Below are 19,277 nucleotides of genomic sequence, written 5' to 3' on the forward strand. Positions count from 1 at the left end.
AGAGAGGCTTCAAAGCTGGCAGAGAAATTCTCAGAGAAGATAGAAAAAAAGCAAAGCAGGAATTTGACAGCAGTAATTCCGTACTAGCACACAGCAGAGAGAAAAACATCCGCCCAGAGAGGAGCTGCCACGCTAAGGCAACACAGTGGTAATGTGTCTGCAGCTCTTTCTTGCAGCACAACAGGAGACCAGAAATCCAAAGCACAGCCTGACAGGTAAACCAGAAATACAACCCTTTAGGGACAGCCCAGGGCAAGGCCTCTGAGTGCTCCCAAGTCCTTTCTTGCCAGGTTTTAAGCTCTGGCTGTAGATCTTAACTCACATCTTTTCTCAATTACTGTGCTGCTTCTGGGAGGAGCTGGTGGTTAACAAGTTCCTCTGCATCCGGCTACCCCACAGACCCTCTGGGAGAAGAGTTTTGTAGAACCAGCTGTTTCTTAAGGTTTTAATCAGAGAACTGGGAAGCCAAATGCACAGACTGGATCTCCTTTCCAGCCAGCTGTCTCTGATCCCACCTTGCACAGCAGCAGGACAGCGGTTCCTGCCCTGCACAGGCTGGATCCAATCTCCGGTACTGATAAGCACAAGGGAATGTTTTCTGCATCCAGACTCTTCTGTGATAGCAGCCACTTGGAAATGAGCTGCTGCTTGGCTTCGGGAAGAGCTGAAATTCAGTCTGGGATGGTACAGGGAAGAGACAGAAGGAGGCGGGCAGGGAGGAGATGATAAGGAATCTCACCTTCAGATGTAGATCAACAACACCCAACTCCAGACACTGGTGCCAACTTCAGCACCCCCATACACATCACAACAGTGTTTAAGAAAACGCTTTTAGTACCAGAGAGCAAAATAGTTCTCCTGTCCTGAGAAGCACTTAATCTTTAACTCTTGCAGCCTTATTGGGCAGATGAAACAGAAGACATGTGCTGCATCACATCAACGACACAGGAACAGCTTCAAACCCAACCCTGTATTTGCACAGAGTTATCTTCACCACAGCCTCACTAGCTGGCACTGAGCTGCAGCCCCCTGTCATACTCACAGGCAAAATACTGCCAGGGCTCGTAGGTGAGGCCAAAATCAGTTGATCGCTCCAACACCCAGAGGTCAGGACGAGGGGAATTGGCAAACTTGATCAGGACATATGCTACATGGAAGAGCTGAAAGAAAGGAACAGAGAGTTAGTTAGTTGGCTGCTTGAGGCATCCTGAAAAGCAGAGAGAACTTCATGGGATCCAAGTGGAATAAATGAGCTGGCACTAAGCAGCTCCTGCTGCTCACAAGCAGCCTGTGGAGTGAAATCCTCCGTATCTAAAGGGATGGTGATACAACACGGCTGCTGCAGAGAGCCAGATTAGGGAGCTCAGCTCCCACTGAATGCAAACACAGCTCAGACTTTGTGGCTACAGCCTGTACTCAGGTTGTGCTGGCAGACACCTCAGGCTTAGCCTGAGCAGGCTGCATTACAAACCAGCCACAGTGCTGCCCTGGGGACTTGGCTTTCAGGCTAACAGGTGACACACTGGCCTGCCCACCAGGGAACATCCAACTGCACCTTGCAGACAGTACCACAAAATCCTTCTGTTCTTTGAAGGCATTCCACATAGCAGCCCTGCTCCACCAACACAACCTGTGTTTTTTAGCTTGTTCCAGAAAAACCCCAGCACAGCTTCTCTTCCCCAGGTGCCACAGGGAGGGGAGAGCAGGAGACCCACTTGGCTCCAGCACAGCTCCAACATTGGGCTGCTCCCATTTGTCTGGACACTGACATGTGCACACACACTCCTGCCAAGTATAAAATAAACCTAGTCTTAAAAGAGCTACAATGTCAGTGCTAGAGAGAAACAAAAGCCCCAGCAGAATTTCCCTTCCCTGGCTGGCACAGGCTCGCTCCAAGAATCCCCACTCCATCATCCTGTCACAAAGTGATATTTAAAGGCAAATAAAGTTCTCTTATCAGAGGAAATTCCTAATGTCAAAAAAATCCAAAAGGGAGTTTAGTGCTTGAAAGGCAGAGATTTATAGCCCAGGAGCCCCTCCTCATGCAGAGGATGTATGAGCATACAACCCCTAAAGCCTGACAAGCATCCAGAGGGACATTTCTGCAAGAGGAGGACAAGGACAGATCCGTGCCCATCTCAGCCATGCAGGAGAGCCAGAACAGCAGCCAGCACCTCAGTCCTGCCCTGGCCACACACATTGAGCCAGAGGACATCCATTAATAATAACAAGCCTCCAAAACAGCCCTGACAATCCACAGGCTGGGTAAGCAAAAGGCAGAAGAAAGAGATATTTAATCTACCAAGCCATCTGTAAAGCATAGATCTCACTGGGGTCAGTCAGACAAGGGGTCTGAGTGCTGGTGTGCAGATATGGAGCAAGGGGATGTGGGCAGCCCTGGGGACTGGCAGCAGCTCAGTGTCCTTCTCAGCAGGACATTCAGGCAAAATCCTCCTCAGGATACTCCCAAATGCTCCTCTGGCTCTGGGGCAGCCTCTCCTCCACTTACCAGGGGATTAGTCTGGTTCCCACTGCAGGTGGTGACACCTGAAAACACACCTGGGTGTACACTAAGGGAGTTTGAGAGAGATGCTCAGGGAGGAGGGAACCAGATCCAGCTGGGAAATCCACATGAAGATCAAGCCCAGCAGGACAGAGGCTGCTCTCCAGCTGGGAATGGGCAGGAGGGTGGGATCTGTCACCACTCCCAGGATTTGCACTGCTAAGGACTGGTGCCATCCAGAACAAAGAAACCAAAGTGGTCACCCAACTCAGTTCTCTGCTGCCAAAAGACTTTCAAGCCCAGCCAAGGGGGAAACAGGCATCCTTTTCAACACTGAGGGAAAACAGACATCAATGCTGCCCTAGTTCCCCTCTGCAGCATACGTGTTGTCAAGGCATACAAGACCAAGCTTTTTTCAAGGAACAGTTTTTTTCTGCCTGCTGACCCTCCCAGCAGAGCTGTTATTGGATACTGAAGCCCAAGAGGCTTCAGCTCAGGCATCTGCAGGACCAGTTCTCACAGCTCAACATCTGCCTCCTGGCATGGGAACAGGGCTGAACACCAGCCTGTGAAGTTACACCTTCCCTCCACTCAAATCCCTCCTCCAGCTTTATCCTTCAGGGAATAAATTAATGCTCCTGCTGGAATCTAGCACTGCCTACAGCTGGACAAAATTCCCTGTGGCTCAAAAATACCTGTGCATGTTCTAGCACAGGGGATTCTCTGCTCTGAATGAACAGAAACCACAAACACAAATTTAGAAATGTGAGGTGCATCCCTCTCTTCTGCCTTTCTTTTTGCACAGCCAGTAATGAATTTATTGCCAGGAATTTCTAGGGGGTCCTCCTCTTTGTTTACACTGGAACAAAGTGTTCTTAATTAAATGTGCTGGAGTCCAACTCCTCACACGCTTCTGGTGCTCAGAAGTCCCCTCCCTCTGGAGAGCATGGATTACCATGCAAACTGGTGCAGCTTTTGCCCAAACAGTGAAATAAATTTGCCACAAAACCAAGTCTTGGGCTCAGTGATTCACAGGGTGAAAAAACAGCCAGAAAAACACCTCAGTGCTGCTGGTTGTAAGCTCTGTGTGAATGGCCCTGGGCAGGGCTGGGCAGCCTCAGGGCTCAGGTCAGGGCTCCTGACCCCTCTCCTGCTGAAGGAAGGATGCCGAGATGGTTTCAGTGCATTTGGAGTCACGGGACACAGACTGTGTGATAAAACTGTGTCCGTGCTTGCTGGCAGCTCTCTGAAAGGCCAGTCCCAGCCCCACTGCCAGGGTTAGATGTCCAAAACCAGGGCTAGCACACCTTTTATCTTCTATTCCTGCTTTTCACAGGAAAGCACAAGAACCTCTGTGTTCTTGCTGGGTATGTCTGCAGCATCTGCAGTACCGACAGGGCAGATATTTGCTCTCAAAGACAATTCCTCTCTCCATACCCAAATCCATCTGTAGCACTGCTGTGTGCTGTTACTGCTGCTGAATTTTATTCCAGTTGTGACCACAATCCTGGGACACAAATAAGCCAACAACACTGCACAACCACTCCCCTTCCAGCATGGAAGGATCTTTCTTAACTGAGCACAAAATTTTCAGGAGTCTGTAACCACAGTGACCCCAAATCTGGAACAAGACCCATGTCCTGGTATTGAGGGGGATTTTTGTTCAGTCTGGAGTCCCCTGCCCCTCCATCCAACATCCTTATCTTGCAGAGTATCACAGCCTGGCCAGGAAAAATAACAGAAAATTGCCTGTTTCCAGTGCATCTGCTGAGAAAACTCAGATGCAAAGACGGAGCAGTAGCTCTAAAAATAGAGCTGGCAGAAAAGCCAGACTTTTCATTCCATGTTTAATTCCAGTACAGTTCTGCCCAATCAATATTGCAAGGGAAATGGTTGGGGTTTTTTCCAAAGCCTTTATTTAGCTCCTATTATCAGTCAGATGAATAAAAACCTCTATGCTCCCCAGCCATTTCGGACACTTTTTTCCCTTCTTCATGGAGAAAAGAGGTGAAACACCAGATTTGATGCTCACACTTGTCTCCAGGCAGGCAGATCCCTTATTTTCCCTACCTCTGAAAACATGCCAGGTACAGCTCAACCTTTGACCACCCTCTGGAATTTCATAAAACAACCTTCCAGCCAGGAAATTCTGACACTACTTTAATTAGTAACCAGATTTCTTTGAAAATAGTAACATCTCCACATGTAGTTGATGTTGCTGTTGGTGGTTTTGAATCAAGTTTCCTTAGTAACAATCACTTGCAGCTGCCCCAGTGCCTGGAAGGATGGAGCCAGGAGGGGAAGATGGAGATGAGGGCATTTCCTCCGTGTCCCACACTCCACCCATTTGTGTCTTTAGATAGTGGGCAGCTTTATCCAGCACCAGAATACCATTAAAATATAATCCTGATTACTGCCCAGTGTGACAGTGCAAGGACTTAAAGAGTAAAAACAGATTCCAGAGAGTCAGGAGAAACTCAGCTGCTTTTGGAGCTGCACATTCTCTGTCCATTTGTTCATCCATCCTTCAGTGTAAGCAGCACATGATGGCAAACTCACACATTTCTTCTCTATTCCTTTCCTCAAGGCACTGATTTCACTCTTCCAGCTCTGGGAGGTACATGAGGGAGGAAGACAACAAGCTGGACCAGGTTTGTATCCTGTGTGGCTTTGGTGAGGGAGTTCTGGGGAAGTCTCACTGATAATCCAAGGCATCTCAAAGCCACACAGAAACATTCAATAACCAAAATAAATCTTCACATTGCTGTAATATTGACAGCTGTATTTTCACCAGCAGCAAGAGGGGCTCTTTTTGGTTCTGGGATTAAAAGGGTCTGAGCAGGCTGTGCTGGCTGGGAGCTAAACCCAGCTCTGCTCCCAGCCCTGGCCACTGCTGGAAGAGTTTATACAGTGAACCACTCACTGATTTTCCACAGGAGAGACTTATTACCTTTGGCATTGAATTATGAAAACAGCACCGTGTAAAACCAAAGCAGTTCACGTCTCCCTACCCACTGCTCCATACCCGTGTGTGGATAGCAGTACCAGCACTGCTCATCCCCACCTGGGATCTCCTGGGATGGACCTGCTGAGCAGGTGCTCAGCAATAATTCCCACTGTTTAGGGGCACAGGAGGCATCCTGGATACACACAGCAAAGGGCTTCAGGACACCCTCAGCAGGCACCTGCAGCGTTTTGGGGCTTTCAGCACCCCAGTCTGGGTCACTGCACAGCAGCTCCAGACACCTGCAAAACACAGAAGCAGGGAAAGCAGAAAAAGAACTGCTATGGAAAGTGTGGGGAAGTGTTAATTTATTTTTCCCCATTTTCAAAAATCAAATGATTTTACTCCCTCCCAAGCCCATCCATTCCTCAGGCACTGCCTGGTCCATCACTGCAGCCACAAGCCCACCTGGAAAACGTGGAGATGTCAGAGCCTGGATGGGGTCATCAATCCACAGTGCCAGGGAAAAGCAGCTCTCTGGGAGCACAGGTCACCTCTGTCCATGGCCCGGGCGAGTGGCTGCTCAGCTGCCAGGAATCAGCCCTGGAAACACTGGGCAGTGCTGGCACCACAGCACTGCCAGCAGCTAAAGCTAATAAGGTGCCTTTTTGTGCACCTTTTAGCCCCACAAACAAATATGCAGGAGGTGGAAAAGCCCTGGAAAGGCAGAGAGCTTCTGGCTCACTTTGAATTTCTCTAGGTCAGTGATCTGCCCCTTTTGCATCCTTTGCCTGTAATCATTTATTCTCATGGAAGCAGAGAATTTACTCATTAACAACTGACTGTCCCCCTGCTGAGCTTCTGCAGCCCTACAGCAGATTTATTTCTCCTCAGCCCATCCATCAAAAGCCTTTAATAAAATCTCTCACATTTAGTGTGTGCCTACTTTTTATTTTCAATCACACAAGAACTACTTCAACCCTTCCAGGCAGCAAACAAAGGTGCTTCCCCTCCAAGTGGGTACAGCTTTTTATCCAGTCTTTTTTTTTATAAAATACTCAAGTGCCTGAGAGCAAACAAACCCCACATATAAAAGCACAAAAGTCAGTGTTTGAAAGAGGGGTGTGCACAGAAATATGCTTTGCCCCCATTTTGCTCTTTTCCTCACAGCAACTCCTGGCTTGTTCTTCTTGTATATCTGTCTCAAATCACCACTCCTAAAAATTCTGTTTTTCCACGTTGTTCATGGAGGATTTCAAGCTTCTGAATGAGAAGGTTCCCTATGCTCGAATCTCAAGATTTTCACAGCTAGACTTTAGAAACAGCCACCCATCCCTTTCACCACGGGGGAAGGACAGAGGTGCAAAGTGGCAGATATTAAACACCTCAGTAGGGCTGGGGAGAGAGGTGAGCACTGAGACTCAATTTTGCACCAACCAGTTTTCGCATTTTTCTCTCAAAATTCTGGGGTTTTATTGAGAGGGGATCAAAGAAAACACTCTCCATGAAACCACAGACTCAGAGCTACCAGCCAGCATGAAACCTGCTCAGTGTCATAATAAGCAGCAGCAACCCAGTACTTTATGATGTTATTTTCTAAACAGTGCCTGTTCCCTGCCTAAGCAGCTTGGCTTAGGTGAACAGCTGATGGAGCATTTTCCACAAAGGATTTTTTCTTTAAACACCACTTCTGAGAAGGATTTGGCTCGTCCACCAATTTCACACACAGCACTGCTTTATCTTCACAGCATCCTCCTGCACAAGCTGTCCTTCCCCTGCCAGTGCCACACACACCTCCTGCCAAAAATCCTTGTGGGACTAAATCTGCAGCACTTGGCACATGGCAGGGCAGTGCCATTGCCTGTGGCCTGCACAGTGCTGAAGATCTGGCCAGCCAAGTTTCAGAAGTGACCTCCAGCAGGGCAGCAGCAGGAGCCTGATTCACTGCAGGTCCAGCCAGCTGGCACTAAGGAGAGGCACAGAGGAACATCCTGTAAAATCCCTGCCTACCTGGAGCTGCAAACAGCAAATGCCACACAGCCACAGGTGCAGCGTTCAGGGATGCTGACACACCAACCTGCACGTGGTCAAACACAAGCCTGTGCTGAAACCCCAGCATGGACATCCCTCCTGAAATCACATCAGCCCTCTGTGTGTGCCCAACAGCCACCCAAGGGGCACTGCAGCCACACTTGGGCAACCAGAGGCATCACAGCAGAGCCAAACTGGTCAGGACAGAGGGCATGGCTGGAATTCCTTGGGATGAGGCTGCAGTCACTCACAGGGAAGGACTTTGCCCACACCAGCCTCTCACTGTGCAGTAGGAGATTCCCTGCACTTGACTGAGATGGCCTTTGCAACTTCCTAGCTTGCTGGCCAAAGTGGTAAGTAACCCATTAAAGATTTAAATATTTGTCTTTTAGCCCAAATTTGAGCTACCACACCCTCAGGGAATGGCTAGGTGGACTCCCCTGTCCCTGGGCACCCTGTAGAGGGGTACAAGCACTGGTCTGCAAGGCCAGCTCAGCCCAGGACAGACTGAGGCCAGGGAATGTGGAGAGGTCAGGTGCCCCCACCACAAGGACTCCCACCCTCTGAAATTGTTTTAATCCTCCTGCAAACACCATCAGAAACCCAGCACAGAGGTGGCTGTAAAGGGGCCCTTAAAACTTCCCCTACTGCAGAGATAAGACACTATAACTGCATTCAGGATTTCAGGTTCTCAGACTATTTACCTTGAGGTGTCAATTGTCCTTGATGGTTAAATGCTTCTAGGAAGCTTCTGGGAATGTGTGGGGTTTTTGTTTTTTTTTTTTTTAGGAGTGGTGTGTTCTGGGGAAATACGTGAATTAATAATTAGCTGGCAGGATTAGTGCCAGTTTATACCAGGGTCTTCCTCCCAATAAAACACAGTACTACATGAGAAGAGAGATAAGGAAAAAAGTGACTCAAACGGAAAAAAACCTCTTTTACAAAGTGCCCTGATGAAGAACGATGTGCCTGTGCTGTGCTGTCCAATGTGCAAAGTGAAAAAGCTGAAGTTCCTGCAAGCAGCTCCATGCAGACAGGTGAGCAATAAACAGGAAGACTTGGTATTCTAGAGGAATTTAACTGGAAGTCACTCAAATACAGCCAGCTAAATAAATGCAGCCATCTACTTCATGAGAGAGAAAAAAACCCCACATAGTTCTCAAGGCTGATTTTCAAAGGGCCGTGGGTCCTTAATTATCCTCCCTTAAACTAATAGGAATCTGAGACTAACTTTAGCAAAATGAAAACTACACCATAGCAGAGACTCTTGTAATCCCAGGACATACAGCAAAAAGTGCCTTCCTATAAATAGAAAAAAGCAGGGAATTCCAACTTGCTGATACTAACTGGTGTGCTTGCAGCCTAAATCTGAAATTGCTAAGAAAAAGCCTGACTTGGGGGATGTCATCTGACTGCAGATTTGAGCCTGTGAGAAGCAGAGCCTCTTCAGGGAGCCGTCACTCCACACACAGGTAGAGTTGGGTTTTTTGTAACTCACGGGAAAGAACTGACTCAGCTTTTAATGCTAGATAGACTTGGAAAGGAAATAAACCAACCTCCTTGGAGTGCCCCACTCTGCCATAGCAAATTCTGCACAAGGAGCACATCTCTGCCCTGGAAGGAGATGACCAGTCCCTGTGCCCAGGATAAAGGGCTCAGCACCTCACACTGAGCTCCAGCATGGCACTGATCTGGAAATGAACCTTTTAAATCCATCTGGGTCCTCCTCCAGTGCCCCTGTTCACATGGACAGCACTCCTCAAGAGCTGATCCCAGTGCTGCCTTGGCTCAGGGAACAATCTCACACCTGTATTTCAATATCAGCCAGGTGCTTTGTGAAGACTTGAACAGACAGGAGACATGAGGAGAGGATGGCACTGACAGAGCCTTCTCCCCAGGTGGCTAGAAAAACCTGATCAATCCATTGGGGACAGATCTTCTTGGGGAGAAAGTACAAATTTAGAGACAAACCTGTCCTTCTTCTCTTCCCCAGTGACTGCCAGCAAGCACAGCTGGGAGGAGAGCCCTTCCTTACTGCAAAACTGTCCCAGCAGCTGTGGATATTGTCTGTAAGGCATCCCTGGGCATCTGCTGCTGGGACAGGGAAGAATGGGCTCCAATTCAGAGCTGTGATACTTTCAGTAACGACAGCCCTGCCTGGTACCTCCTGTTTATCAATGTGCAGTCTAACAGGGTAGAAATATGACCTTGAGCACAAGGAAAAGAATTCCATTAAAAGTCCATGTTCATTCCTCTACCTGCCAATGACATCACCACCGTGAGAGGATTTCACCCAGAGCTCATCAGTCGCTGCTACTCATCTTCCTCATTTCCCTGGAGAATAATTTAACAGCTTTGGGTTAATTTGGTTTAAGTGTTCCCCCAGCTGCCTGCGTGCTGACACACAGGGAACAGTGTCTGCAGTCACGGATTGTTTGCTTTTAAAACATATAGGAGGAATCCGTGACTTTGGCAGCGAATGTGATGAAACCAAGCCATGAAACCAGGGCACATTCCAGAGCCAGATGTATGGCACAGCTGGGACAAAGTGCCCACGCCCCAACAGCAGAGCTCAGAGCCTCTGCTCTGCTCTTCTTCTCCCTGAGCCTGCCTGGATGAGGCAGAGAGACTCTTCTCACTCCTCCAATTCCCATTCTAACAAGCCACCCTAACACAGCCTGCAAGGTGCAAGCCATTTGTGCCCTTCCAAATAAAAATCCAGGGAAGCCTCGATGGATTTGTGAGCAGAGCTGCCTCCTCCAAGCTGAAGCTCCCACACAATCAAGCAGGAATTTCAGCCTGCACGGGCCAAAATTCCTCAATTTCCTCCAAACAGCTTCTCACTAAAAAATCTGGTCTGACCTTTCATACCACTTCATTTCTTCTGCTCTGCAATTAGAAAGTGGCACAGCTGAGACATCGATTTTTGCACCATTTCTGTATGGAAGCAGCGTGGGCTGCTGAAGATTTGGGAGTACTGAGGCAAATTTGTGTGGCAGATTATGTGGCACCTACACTGTACTGCTGATGTCTAAACTTATCAAACCCTGTCTGTGGGTAAATTACACCCCTATAGATGGGGAGCCTACAAATATGGAACCCCCGAGGGCATTTCAAGCCAAGCAAAGACATTGGCAGAGTCAGAAAGGAGTGCCTGGTTCTCAGTTTGGGTTTAACCTCAGCACAGAGGTCCCGAGAGATGCAATACTCAGCAATTTTCAAAAGCATCCTTCAAGAAAGGATTTTTATTTGAATGTGTCTTAAACCCCCTGGAGCCAGTGTGACCCTGCAGCCAGTTCCTGCAGCTCACTGTATCTCACTCTGCCTTCAACACCTCCCAAACCCAGGCATTTCGAGAGAGAAACCTGCCATGCAGGAAGGAGACCTCTCTCCACAGGGTTAGATGATATAACATCAACTTCCCAACAAGCTGGGGTGGGAGGCTGCAAAATCAAGACAAAATACACAGTGATTAATTTCTCCTCGTTGTAGAAGTGTCAGATATCACAAGACTGATTCGTGGAACAAGAATGCAGGGGAGGAAAAGCTGAGGAGGGTACATGAGAAACCTTTTGATTTAGGCCAAGTATTAAGAGCAAAATCCTTTAAATGGGCCAATATAAAAAAAAATATATAGCGAAGTAATAGATATGATGTCATGCAACTCTGAACATAATGAACTTGCATCTAACAGGTGGTCCCAGTTACACTAAAAGCTGTCTCAGGTACCTCACAAGCCAAGGCTGTGCAGAGCAGTTGGTGGGAAAAGTTATCCTGAGTGGCAAAAAGTTCAAATTTCCTTGAACTTTCTAGTCTGCCAGTCCACCCATATTCTCTGAAGTACATTATCTCTGCTTGCAGGGTTTACTTCAGCCTTTCATTGTTGTCTTATCTCCAGCCTCTTCCTGCCCCAGCTTCAAAAAGAACATAGAGCATCACAGAACAATATGAATGAGCTAAAAAAAATTACAGATATATATGTAAAAATGTCATATACATATACATACATAACTAATATATAAACACCAGCCCAAAATCTTTGTCAACCTGGCTACCCAGCACACTTGGAGAGGCAGGAGGGGGTTTTGCATGAAGAGATGAGGAGAAATAATCTCCTGGCTGATGAGGACAGGGTAACTATGAAATTCCTCCAGACCAACCTGTTTGCAGCCCATCAGTAATATCAAGCTAGGCAACATTCACTGGGATCTCAGGAGCAGGGAAAAAGGCAAACACATCTCAGTTATGTTTGTGCCTGGAACACAAAACTGTGGTCCATTCTTTGCTATGATGGACTAAGCAGCTTATCTACAACTCACACTGCAAACTTTTTGGACAACAACACTGTAAGCAGTTGATTCCTGCAGTTGTATTTGTGAGAGTGCACTCAGAAGTATTTCCCAGGAGCTGGAGAAAACAACCTTTTCTGTCTGGCTGAGGAGAACGTGTCCCAAAGAAGACCTTTTCCTTGGACAACATCCATGCATGACTGCTGGGGGACATCCCCACGCATGTCAGCCCAGCAGGACAGATCCCAGGTGGTGAGCAGCCCCCCCCCCGACAGCACAGCAGGATCCACACCTCTGCACAGACCACAACATCAGTCAGGTATCCATGAGATGCCTCAAAACACACCTGAGCTGAGCCTCTCTACAACGCCCAAGACAACAGGTCCAGCAGCTATTCTCATCTGCCGTTTAAAAAAAAACCCCAAAAAGACAAAAAACAAACCAAAAAGCCCCAAACTGCCTCTTCTCAGCACCTCCCACACAGGCCAGGGTTTGTGAGTCACAGCCACACCAGATCCCAGGCTGCTGCTATGGGATTTTTGCACAGACCTATCAGCCCAGGAAGAGCACGGTTGTGACACCAGAGGCTCCACTGGAGACCAGCATAATCTCCCAAGATAAGGGCTGTCTGTGGTGAGAGGAAATTGGCTGCTCTGTTCCAAAGCAGCTCCCTTGTAAGCACCTTTCTGTAGAGCCTGCATCTCATCTGCTCCCAGCAATAAATCACTGGGGTGGGCTCTGGGCCAGCACAGCAGGCAGGGCTGGGGTCTGCTGTGGAACAGCCCTCCCTGGGACCCTTTTAATTGGGCCCTTTAGTTTCCAAAAGAGCCACTGTGCCCCAGCACTATTTGCTCATTGAAGGAGCAAACCCGGGAGCCCCATCCATCAAAGACTGATGCTAACCAAGAGCAGTACCCAATTAGCAATCCCCCAGCTGACTCATCAGGGGCTCCTGAATCCTGGATGTGCTGCAGGGTGTTCACCTACCCTGACTACACTAAAAGTCTCTTGAAAAAGCAGCTTCGAGGTCATGCAGGCTGTTCACGTTTTGGGCTATTTTTAGGGCTCCAAATTATGTTGGGATATCCGGGAAGACTTCACAGATTTAGTCCCATTCCCACAGAGTTCAAGACCAAATTCCTCACAAACTCATTTTATCCTCATGGGTTTTTTCTTAATGCTTGGCTTATACCCTCCTGCTTCTACTGGTATTTTAATTAGTTTTTTTAAAAAAAACTTATTAAACATTATTTTAAAGTGAAAATATGCTGCAGTTTTTGTAGTCAAAGCAGATATTTTAAAGCATTTCCCATACCAGGAATAAGGGTCTAGAACATCTGAAAAGTCCCATCCTGCCTTTCCCATTAGTTTTGGGCTGTTGCCACAAAAAATGTGAGAAGAAAAAGAATGGAATAATTTTTAAAGGCACATAGGCAGGAAGAGGTGAACAGGTGATTTAGGCTCCAGGTTAGGCTTTGTAGAGATGGCAACTACAACACCAACAGTTGTGTTACAACATTCCCATGTGGATACCTGTGCCATTCCCCAGAGGAGCCAGGGGCTGCATGCCAGCTGCCCATCCCAGGTGCAGAACAAGGATCACAGCAGAGACCCGGGAGAATTCCCAACCCTATGAATCACCCACCTTCCCCCACCCACTGGGCTGCTCCTTCATTTCCTGTCTGAGAAATATTTCAGTTCTATTTTCCAGCTCGGCTCTTTCAGTCACCTCATCTCCCTGCTGGGGTTCATGCTGGCTCATACTTCTTCAAATTTTCATCAGCCCACAGCATTTTTGATATTTTTTCCTTTCACACTATGAATTATCACCTACAGCATCGACTGCTGCTGTTCTGCTCCCAGGACTCCTTCATGGATGCACCCCGATTACAACACCATTTCCATGATTTAGGTCACGGGTTGCTGTTACCATCAATGACAGCTCCCACCTCCATCCTTCCCAAGAAAATCCCCACAGATCTGGACACTCATAGCTGGCCCTGGCATCACCATCTCCAAGCTGGATGCAGTGACTACAGACAAATTCTTGCAGATGCCCAAATGTACCTGTTCTAACCCCATGCACCTCTCCTTGACCAAAGTGGGAAGCATGTGCCAATCTTTGGCAACTTAACTACCTAACAGTAGCTGGAATGAATGCTGGATGACGCCCTGCAATTCTCGAATTTGTGGAAGTGCCATGCTGGCTGAGACCACTGGAAGCAAGTTGGAGCATCTTTGCTAGGACCAAAGCCAGTGCTGGCACAGGATGGAGTAATCCACAAGACTGGAATTCACCCCTCCTCCTCTTAATCCAAAATAGCCCCATTGCCAGCTCATCAGGCTCAACCCAGAACTCGACTGCTTTGGGGTCAGATGAGGAGAAAGGAATCCTAGGAGGCAGCTTTAAGTATTGGCTTTAAGTGACAGCGCTGGAAAATTAATGCAAAGGGGCTGCTAAGGATTGCTGCTGATTCCTGCTGTGGGGCTTGGTTCTGAAGGCAGAACCAGACACTGGGTTATGGAATCGATAACCAATAAAGTGACACACATAAAGTGTGCACACCCTGGGGACAGCTGAGCCCCTGCCCTGTCCATCACTCCAGCCACCAGGGCTGCTGCCCAGAGAACAAACCACACGAACTCACTTGTCCACAGCACATTATGTTGTGAAATATTTATTGCCTCCCTGATCGGAAGAAAGAAACATTTCTCTCTTGGACATAATGAAGAACACGTTTCCAGCACTTAACAGCTGGAAGCTGGAAAGGTGGCCAAAGAAAATCCCTAACTAATATTTTTTCCCTTTAAAGTAAGCATCTGGAAAACAAATTTCTGGGGAAGAGGAACTTTCCTAAATCAATCTAAGGGAAGAGTCAAACTTGCTCACAATTTACAGGCAGGGGTTGATAAGATCATATTGTGAGTGTGATATCAACAACATGGTTTCTGTCTGCCCCTGTCAGCTCGACTCCAAGAGAATGAAGAGAGGCTGTTTTTATTTAATGAAATGCAGCAACTCATGCTGGCAGAGATTTTCAGTATGGTTTCCATCAGCCACTGAAATATCAGGGAGTTTTTAATCTCCATCCCACATCCCTTGAGCTGATACACTCTGGGTGATGCTGACATGTCCCCAACCCCTGGGATGACAAGTGAGGTCCCTCCACTCCCTCAGCTTCAAACTGGGACCAACTCCTCCAGCCTGTGTCAGCATCATACAGGGAATAACAACCGGCACACATGCTCGCAAGCAAAACACTGTTATACCCAGGCCAGAGCCTCACAATAACCTTTCCAAAGGATGACAGGATCCCTATTCCTCTCCTTGCACTGTTAACACCATTAATCTCCATATCCGAGTGCACCTCAAGGTCTGGAGGCAATCATTGATGATGCTGCAGGGCTACACATCATCTGCTAAGGAAGCCCTGTGCCATAGCTGAACCAGCACCTACAGCCAATGCCAGGCTGCCCAAATCTGCCTCTGCTCCAGGCTCCAGAAGGTCCTGCTGGATGGGCACTCCCAGGTCAGTGCTCCTTGCCCCCACACCTCAGCAGATCCCTGCTCTGGATGCACTGAGAGCTCTGCCCAGAAGCACAAAACAGAACAGAACCAGAACAGAAACGCTTCACTCGGGATGAGAGGTCTGGGAAAATGTTTTTCCTCTTAACTTTCATGACAGGTTCGAATTCTTTCAGAGGGAGGGCTATTGCGGGTTGTTTTTAAATAAGTGCTGTGTCACTGTAACCAATAACAGGAATTTGATGGTTTGCTATGTGGTGGGACACAAGGCAGTCCCCTGGGGCAGGCTGCCGACTGTCCCCACCATGGCCATATGCTGTGTGCTGGCTGCCACTGCTGCCTGGGGAAAGCACCAACACCCTTCCAAGGACCAGCAGAAGATAAGAGGGAAGGCAGAATCCAGAGCCTAAGTCTCTCCAGATGCCCCATCCCCTGCACTCTGGGTGCTGTGGGGCAACTGAAGCCTTTGCCCAGGTTTGTTGCAGCTATGCTGAACACCGAAGGCACTTCCAAAAATGAAGTGTGCCACATACCTTGCCTTGGGGACAGGCAAAGAGACTCCCTTCCTGAATCCCTGGCTGCCACATATCAGCCGCTGGAGAAAAGATGCTTCTGGCAAATTCAAGACTTCTCTTTGAGTAGCAGGGTTAGCTCACGCTGTTCTCCAGCATTATCCCCCCCAGCATGCGCCCGGGCTGTGCCAGAACAAACAGCACAGCAAATAAACAACACATTAAGACAGCACACGCTGCAGACACGTGTGGTCACTCTGCTCTCCAGCCCAGCAGCCCCATGGCTCAGACATCACAGCAGCTCTACTCTGCTCCCTGTTAAGCCCCATGTTCCTCTGAGCTGCCCCAGGGCTGCCCAAAGCAGGTTTTGCTGCTGACAGGGAAGCCCAGCCCAACTGCATCATCGCTCTGCTGAGCACTGATGCTTTCAGCACACCTCCAGCCACCCTGGCCAGAAAGGGTTTGGCACTCAAAAAGGAAAGGGGCCAGCTGCAAAGCACCTCTCTGGAAGTGCTGCTGCTCAGTCAGCACCGAGCCAGCAGCAGCACTAACGCCCCTGCTCACATTTCTATTTCTCACACCGAATTTCTGGCTGAGGCAGCAGCCAGGGCTGGGAGGAAGAGGCACAGCCCGGAACTCCTCGAGCCCATCCATCCGTGTGTTCCAGGTCAGGCTCCTGACCCACTTCCAAATCCGGGCAGTTTTTATTTGCAGAGCACAGGGAGCTGTGCCCCTGGCCATGCACCTGTCACCCCTCTCCCTTTCAGCAACCTGACCCAGGGCCACCACTGCATGAACACGCTCACATCCTGTCCCAGCCCTGGGGACACTGAGGCACGCAGGGCAGGAATGCTGAGCTACACCCAGACTCACTGCTGCCTTTGGGATGCAGGGAAAATAAACCCCAAAGCCTTCCCAATGCTGGCACCAAAGACAACAGCCCAGCCATCTCACATTTCCTCCTTCCTGGTCGTGCAGGGACAGGGTAACTGATCAGGGCCCCCCCCACTGCACAAATACAAGTCCTTATCCCCACTCCCTGCCCAGAAAATAACAGCACCAGGGGTGATTCACCATCCTCTAACACAAAGAAAAAAAAAAAAAAAAAAAAAAAAAGGAGGAAACTCACATACTAGTTACAGATACAGCATAAACATAGGATTACAAACTCAGCATGCCTGGGACACCCGGTGCATGTCCCCACTGGACATATGTTCAACCATCAGCACAGGCACAGGGAGCTCATCTCGATGAGGCTCCAGGATTTGCTCTGATTCAGGCAGGGACAGTGCACATCACCCCACACTGCTGCTGAAATCTGGAATCTGTGCTGCACCTTGGAGCAAGAACCAAGGACTGGAGGCTGGTACTTGGGAGATGGCAGGAGCATTGTTGTAAGTACATCACACCAGTAGGAGATTAACAAGAAGCTTTTATTGAAATGAGTGTCCCAAAATACCTTTAGAGCAGCTAAATAACTCCTACCCTTTGCTAAACACTTGCAGCTCTTCTAGAGTGCAATTTAGCATTGAATGTATGTAAGAGTGACATAAACACCACGGGGTCTGCAGTAAGTGGCAATTGGGAAGAAGTGGGATCTCAGCAGGACACCAACCTGAGCAGGTCTGGCTCATGAGCAGACAAGATGTACTTCGGGCCATAGGAGGCCACTGTACTGTAAGGCTCTGCTCCCAAGGGGAGCTTTATAAATATTTTCCAGGATAAACATTTGTAAATGATGTCTTTCAACACTTGTCTTGAGAACATATTCTTGATCTCCTGTTTTCAAAAGAGAATCATCTTCAAAGGCAGGGAGGCAGAGCCGTTCATGCAAACAGCATAGCTACAAGCAATGCAGCTTGGCACTCCTCCCCAGAGCTGCTGAGGTGGGTGTTTGCACTAGATGTGTGTCTGCCAGGCACAGCCAAGCCTCCCCTGCAATGCCTCCGTTCCCAGGCACAGGGCACAGCACCCTCACAGTCTCCAGAAATTGGATCTGCCTGGGGAAACGTGATCGCCTCCATCCCTCTGCTGCTGAGGGACACGGGTCACATTCTGCCAGGATCACAGCACACTGGCATCTGCCTCAGCGCCTCAGGGTTCATGAAATCAATATACAGGCCACGGGAGTCATTTTGTCTCCTCTGCTCTTTGAAGAGCTCCCTCCCTTCCTTCTCCCCGGCCACAAAACCATGCTCTGGGTGGTCCCTTCCAAGGCTGTAAATTGACTTGTTGAAAGCCTTAGCAAAAGAAAGGTCAGATGCCTTACAAACACAAAGCTGACAGTGCTGTACAACTATCCAGATGTTATTCCAAGGATATGCACATCCACACAGCTGCCTGCACCATAGCAGGCATTCATACCTCATCCAGGTGTGCTCACACTGCACAGATCTCCCCCAAAACAGCACCTGCAGATGCAGCCTGGGGTCATGGCCCAAACCTGCACCTCTGGCTACAGACCGAGGTAAAGCTGGGATGAGCTGTGGAGCTGCTGCCCTTCCCTGGGGATGGCCAATTCCCACAGGATTTCACAATATCCTTATCCTGATGGCTGTGAAGAAGGACAAGGGGACAGAGAGCAGTGACAAGACCACAGATACACCTGACAGCAACCTGCAAGACAATTTTCAGTCTTTGCTACTTGCAAACCACAAAAGAAACTGCAATTTTGGACTGCATTAACACACCACAAATCTCACTGCCTCACACCCTAAAAAAATAGAATCACCTTGCAGAACCCCCAGTTGCCCAACAACTTGAGCAAACCCAGCTGTCCTACAGGTGCTCTCAGCCTTGCCTGCTGCTGTGAAGCCACACAGCATCACTGCAGGGCAAACAGGCATTTACAGCTTGCTCAGCCCCTCCTGGTTCCCTGCTCCCACTGCCCAGCCCTGGGAAGGAACAGAGATAAGGGGAGTGCTACAGAAAACACAAGGGCTTAAGAAAGCTCTGATTTAGTGGAGATAAGAGGTCTGGGTGAGTAAGCACACACTGAAATAAAGACCACTGCTGAAAGAAGGGCAGGCACATGGGATGGCACGTGTCCAAGGTGGGGGGCACAGCACAGGTGTGTCTGACTTCAGAGGTTAAAAAACAAATTTTTAAGCAATAGTCACTCTCATGGCACCACATCCTGATGAAAAGTGTCCAACTGGCCTTCAGGGAAGTGGCTCTCTGCAGATGCCTTGTGGATGAAAGAGCAGCCCAGAGTGGGCACTCACATTTCAGGCAAAAAGCAGCACTGATATAAAATAAAAAAATTAAAAAATAAGAAGTGTAGAGCAGCATCCTCCCCCTGACCTGGCTGACTGTGTGTGAGCCCAGCCTCATCAAAAGCTCCCAGCACACTCTTCTAGCAGGTGCACAGACCTGCTATCAGAACTACAGGAGAGCTTCCTTTAGCAATGAGACACATGAACAACATGGTGGTGGGGGAAGAAAATAAAGGATAAACTGGATAGAAAAATCA

General features: G+C 48.6%; 1 protein-coding gene across 2 annotated transcripts in view; it reads right to left on the minus strand.

The window, feature by feature from the left end:
• Positions 1–19,277, minus strand: part of LAMA5 (laminin subunit alpha 5) — an 85,477-nt gene that overhangs the window by 47,604 nt on the left and 18,596 nt on the right. For both annotated transcript variants that reach the window (XM_088174763.1, XM_014873820.2), the window contains exon 3: positions 1,043–1,160. In XM_088174763.1, coding sequence (XP_088030889.1) covers positions 1,043–1,160 — 118 coding nt within the window. The remainder of the gene's footprint in view (positions 1–1,042; positions 1,161–19,277) is intronic.

Source organism: Sturnus vulgaris, chromosome 17 (assembly GCF_052056855.1).
Source record: "Sturnus vulgaris isolate bStuVul1 chromosome 17, bStuVul1.hap1, whole genome shotgun sequence".
NCBI classification, from domain to species: Eukaryota; Metazoa; Chordata; class Aves; order Passeriformes; family Sturnidae; genus Sturnus; species Sturnus vulgaris.